General features: G+C 46.0%; 1 protein-coding gene across 5 annotated transcripts in view; it reads right to left on the bottom strand.

The window, feature by feature from the left end:
* The window catches only part of PPP2R5E (protein phosphatase 2 regulatory subunit B'epsilon), a 157,928-nt gene extending 153,446 nt beyond the window's left edge, over nucleotides 1-4,482 (bottom strand). For 3 of the 5 annotated variants that reach the window (XM_006096019.3, XM_023759920.1, XM_023759921.1), the window contains exons 1-2: nucleotides 3,883-4,482; nucleotides 1,616-1,779 (exon numbers count right to left, since the gene is read on the bottom strand). In XM_006096019.3, coding sequence (XP_006096081.1) covers nucleotides 1,616-1,772 — 157 coding nt within the window. In that variant the 5' untranslated portion in view covers nucleotides 1,773-1,779; nucleotides 3,883-4,482. Of the gene's footprint in view, nucleotides 1-1,615; nucleotides 1,780-3,882 lie in introns of those variants that run through there. The other 2 variants (XM_006096020.3, XM_023759922.1) reach the window with 2 other exon arrangements.
* Nucleotides 4,483-5,049: the final 567 nt, after the last annotated feature.

Below are 5,049 nucleotides of genomic sequence, written 5' to 3'. Positions count from 1 at the left end.
GCTGCACCCGCTTGGTTGGCTGAGCGCGCGCAGGATGGGGTCAGCTCCTGCATTGAGTGTCTGCCCCCTGGTGGTCAGTGCGCGTCATAGCAACCAGTGGACAGGTTAACTGTCTGCGCCCTGGTGGTAAGTGCACGTCATAGCAATTGGTCAACCGGTCGACTGTCTGCCCCCTGGTGGTCAGTGCATGTTACAGCAAGCAGTTAAGCAGCCTTAGCATATTATTAGCATATTACACTTTGATTGGTTGAACAGCCGACTGGTCGACCGGACACTTAGCATATAAGCTTTTATTATATAGGATATCAGAGTAAATAAGTAACTAAAGAATCCAATGTATGCCTCCCAACTTTGTATTTCAAGCATGGTTAATTTTAACACTAGAGTTTTTCCTTCATTTTTCTTCCAAAGTTTCATAAAGACTATTTTTTTTTCTTTAAGCAAAATCTTTAGCCAGAATATTCCCCTCCCTTCCCAACTCATAAAACCTCATCTTTACTAACTGGTAAACATACCATCTTTACAATAACCAGTATTCATTTAGTGTCCACTGATTTCAAGTATAAATATTAGAATCTCATTTATGAATCTTCCTCCCTTTAAAAAAAATGTTCACTTGGAAAAAAATACAAGCTTAAAATATCCTAAGCTAAATTTTAAGGATCATCTAGTCAATCTAGTTTTTCCTATAATAACTTCTGGTTTCACAATTACAGAAATAAATGTTCATGAATGAACTAGCAAACCAGGTTTTGATTTCCTCTAAGCCACTATAGTGCCTTATGTTGTGCATGTCCCCTTTCTCTTCCCTCTTAAGTGTGAGGCAGACAAAACTCTGCCTTCAAAGGTAGATTCTGATAGATTGCATGACATAGATGTTACGTTTCAACGCATTTCAAACAATGCCTGTTCATAAACATAAAGCAAACAGATAAAATTTTAAAAAGGAACCAAAAGTATCCACCTACCTAAACAAAAGTTGAAAGGTCTAATTTAAAAAAACAAGTTCATATTAAAAAACTAGTCCTTAATTTATTCCAATGTAAAGAGAAAAATTATTATTAAACAAGTATGATCATCACATATACTTTATATTTGCACTATCTGAAAACAAGAATGCATGTAATCAATTACTACATTGTCCATCTTTTTCTTGATTTTTAAAAATGAAATCTTTCAAACATCATTTTTTATATGTAAGTTAATGGTACCATCTCCTCTATTAGGTCTACTTCCTGTAATTAAGACTGTACAATTTGAAATTATCATTGCACACAACGTGTACATCAAAATGTCAAATGAAAAATACAGACCCAGACATCTTAAACTTTCTCTGGCAGTCAATTTTCCTACTTATCAATGTGAGAGATGCTCCTGATAATAAGTTGTTGTTTTTTTTCATTTATCCACAACTATTTATATTAAATTGAGCCCTTCAAAAGGGAGAAAGGGTGTATCTGGTCACACACCAATAACTTCAACAAGTCTGAAATCTCCCATCCCTCAATTTGTGACACAAAAATTTAACAAATATGAAACTCTACAAAAAGGAAATTATATATAGCTTTAAAAAGATCAACTGAAAAGGAATCCATCACCTGGTCATGAGCCTTACCTTTCAGCAGTGGCAGAGGTGTTAACTCAATAGGCTTGCCTTGAGACCTAAACTGTGAGGAACTTTGCGACCTCTTCTGTCTGGCTTTTCTGACGGACTTCCGAGAAAATCCGTCTACTTTATCCACTGATGGAGGAGTAGTTGGTGCTGAGGACATATCCCTACTGAAGAGAAAGAGGTAACATAAATATATTCCCAAGGCTAAAGCATAAATGTGAGTTGCATAAATTCTAAAATTCTCATATACAATATTCATGAAAATGGGACTATGTAATAAAGAAAGCAAATAAAATCAACTAAGTCATGTTCAATGAGAAAACATAAAAATTTGGAGAAAAACAGAAGTAATATAACTACCATATATGCAATACTGTAATTCTAATGTATTATGCTGTTCCTGCTATGATAAGCATTAAAGATGCTCATTTAGACTTGAAGAACTCCATGCTATCTACTCATTTTCTAACTACAAAGCTCTTCTCATCTTGAGATTCCTGAAGTAATGTCGGAACTATTCTGCAGCTGGAAAACTTCCATTGATACATTTTCCCAAGATATTTAATATTATGAATGGGCTCTGCAGTTGAAACCCGTATGCTACTTCAAGCATCCACACCAATGTATCGCAGCAAGTGACATTTACAATTACTGAAACTATCTAGGCATGACTTTTAATGCAATGTGCTGGCTGTGTTTGCTATGATAAACTACAACACACTGCAAATAAGAACAGGCTAGATTACTTTAAACAGAACACATAAAAGGCATAATTAAAATCATTTCAAAGACATCTTTTTTAATGAAGGCATCTTAAGTTATTAAAGCTTAATAAACTATGATGAAATCATGCACCAAAGTTGAAATGAGAACTTAAATTCACAGCCCACTTAGACAACCAAACTGAGTTCCCTTGAAGTTCATTATCAAATATTAATTTTCATTCCATCAAACTGATGAAACTGAACAGTTCTTTTGGATTTTTTTAATCCTGTCAAATTATTAAAATGAAGGCTATTTCCTAAAAGTAACGTGTTGAGCTCAATTTCATCCAACAATTTAAACAGATGCCATTATTTCCATGCAAGATTAATGGCAGACTGGAATAGAAATAATGTATATGGGGGAAATGCCGTCATTCCAAACATTAAGACAAATGTTTTTTAATCTCTAAATGAAAGGGTAAGGCAGTTTCTTCCTGAACCTGTAAGAATAAAAAGTTATCTCAATAACCTGGCTTCTGACAAAGTAAAAATAACAAAAACATTAAAAAACACACGTACAAAAAAGCACACAACACCATATGATATTGAGGGTTGAAATTCTGGTCCTCTTTTTAAAAAAAAAAAGTTTTTAGAAATTTATCTGTTAGTCTCAGATAATATGTGACAGATTCAAAATGGAATTGTAAACTATGTATGACTACAGAAGAAGGAAGATCACTTGAAATTTTTCATAATGACTGCATCAGCGACAAGCTCCACATCATATTTGTACATTGTAAATTTAGGGGCCGCTTTCCCCATCTGGCATGTGAATTGTTTAGATTTCATTTAACCGTAACAACCCAATTATTTCAGTAAATCCTGCTCCTCCACTACTCTTTTTATCTCTTCTTTATTCCTCATCTCCCACTTGTAAAAGTGGTTTATTGATAGCAAATTTTTTTTTTTAATCCCTTGGCCCTTATGTCCGCGGCCAAGAATCGACGTCAAGGATCTCAAGCCTGAAGCGCTGCAGAACTGAACGTGCAGCGGCAGCGGGGCGAAGCCCGGGGAAACAGGTTTCGCCCTGGACCGCGGCGCCCGCAGCCTCATCCTCTCAGCACCGGGCATGTCCCAGGCTCAGGGTGAGCCAAAGGCGGCGGCGGGTGGAGAACCGCGGGGAAGAGGTTCGTCGGGAGAGAGGGCTCACATACCCACTTTGCTCCCAGCCACCCCCACCCCAAGCCCTGAAGATCAGCGGCCACAGAATCCTCACCACCCCGATCTCCCTTTTCCTCCCCGCCCCGTCGAGGGATCAGGGGTCCGAGAACACGCCTCCAATGCCGGAAGGTGGAGAAAAGCGGTCAGGGAGGAAGAGTGCAGGAGAGGCATCGTCCGAAGCATTTGCAGGTAAATCAGACAAGTGGGACGGGCCCTCCTCTCTCTCCCGCACCCCGGTCCACCGCACTCCAGGCCTTCCCGAGGCTGGTGCCCCGCAGGCTGCCCAGGAAGACGGGGAGGAAGCGGGGAAGCGGGCGAACCCCGGTGCTGGAGGGACGAAGTTACCTTGAAGCTTCTGGGGAAGAATCCGAAGATGATCTGTGGCTTTGAGGGGCGGGAGACGCGCGAGAGGGCCGCAGCGGGGGCGGGTGGCGGGACCCCGACTTGCGGGAGGAGGTCCGGACAGCGGCAGGGAGCCCGGGGGCGAAGGCTGTCCGGCGCGGCGTCCCTCCGGTTCCGCGGCGGCGGCGGCGCCTCTAGGCCTCACGGCCGGTCCTGAACCTCAGCGCTCCGGCGGCGGCGGCGGCGGCCTCACGATCCTCCCCCACGGGCCCGTCCCATCAAATCGGCACCGACCCCGTTGCGGCTCCGCCGGTGGCTCCTCGCTCACATTCCCGGCGGGCGGCGCCTCAGCTCGTTGCCCCGGACCTGGCGGCGGCGGCGGCGGCGACGTGGGAAGGGGGAAGGGAGGGAGGAAGACTGGATCCGCAGCGGCAGCAGGCGAAGGAGGAGGAGCCGCTGGAGCTGGAGCCGCCGCTGCCAGAGTCGCCGTTCGGTACCCGCAGTGGGTGCCCGTCAATGCCCCTTTCTCTCTCCTATTGTCAATATCACCGGGCGGCTGAGTCCATGGCACACGCGCAACCGAACCTTCTGGCCAGCAGCGCCCGCCCCCGGCGCCCACTCACTGGATGCTTCAAACGGGAAGCGAGGCCTCATTGGCCGGCGCCCGCCTTCACTCCCATGCCAGCATGTGCGGCTGAGAGCCGGTCAGGGATTGGCGGCGGGGGGGCGGAGACACGGGAGGGTGGGAAGAGAGGAGAGCGAGGATTGGGCTGAGGGCGAGGGACCCGGATGCAGCCGCGAGCTCCGGCCGCGCTGCCGCCGCTTCCGCCAGGAGGCTGGGGGGCTTGAAGAGGGTGGTCAGTGCCGCCGCCGGGCCTGAGAGCTAGCTGCTCCCTAAACCCGGGAGGTGTGCGATGGGCAGATCAATAAAATGGGTTTCCACGCATTGCGGAACCTCTGGGCGGCGATCGTCTTCAACCAGAGGATTCCAAGGCCACGATCGGCTAAGGGTGGGGGCACCCCCGGCAGGGATTCCGCCCCCTTCCGAGGCTAGACTGACCCTCCTGGGCTCGAGGAGCCCCGCTCAGGATAGAAAGCAGCGCCGCGTAGACAGAAATAAGATACCCACCCGCGCCTGTGTCCATGGGCCCCTTGCAGCCTGCTGCTGTG

The sequence above is a fragment of the Myotis lucifugus genome, unplaced genomic scaffold (assembly GCF_000147115.1).
Source record: "Myotis lucifugus unplaced genomic scaffold, Myoluc2.0 scaffold_166, whole genome shotgun sequence".
Taxonomy (NCBI): Eukaryota; Metazoa; Chordata; class Mammalia; order Chiroptera; family Vespertilionidae; genus Myotis; species Myotis lucifugus.
Note: the sequence above shows the minus strand (reverse complement) of the source record. Positions and strands in the feature narration are given on the sequence as shown.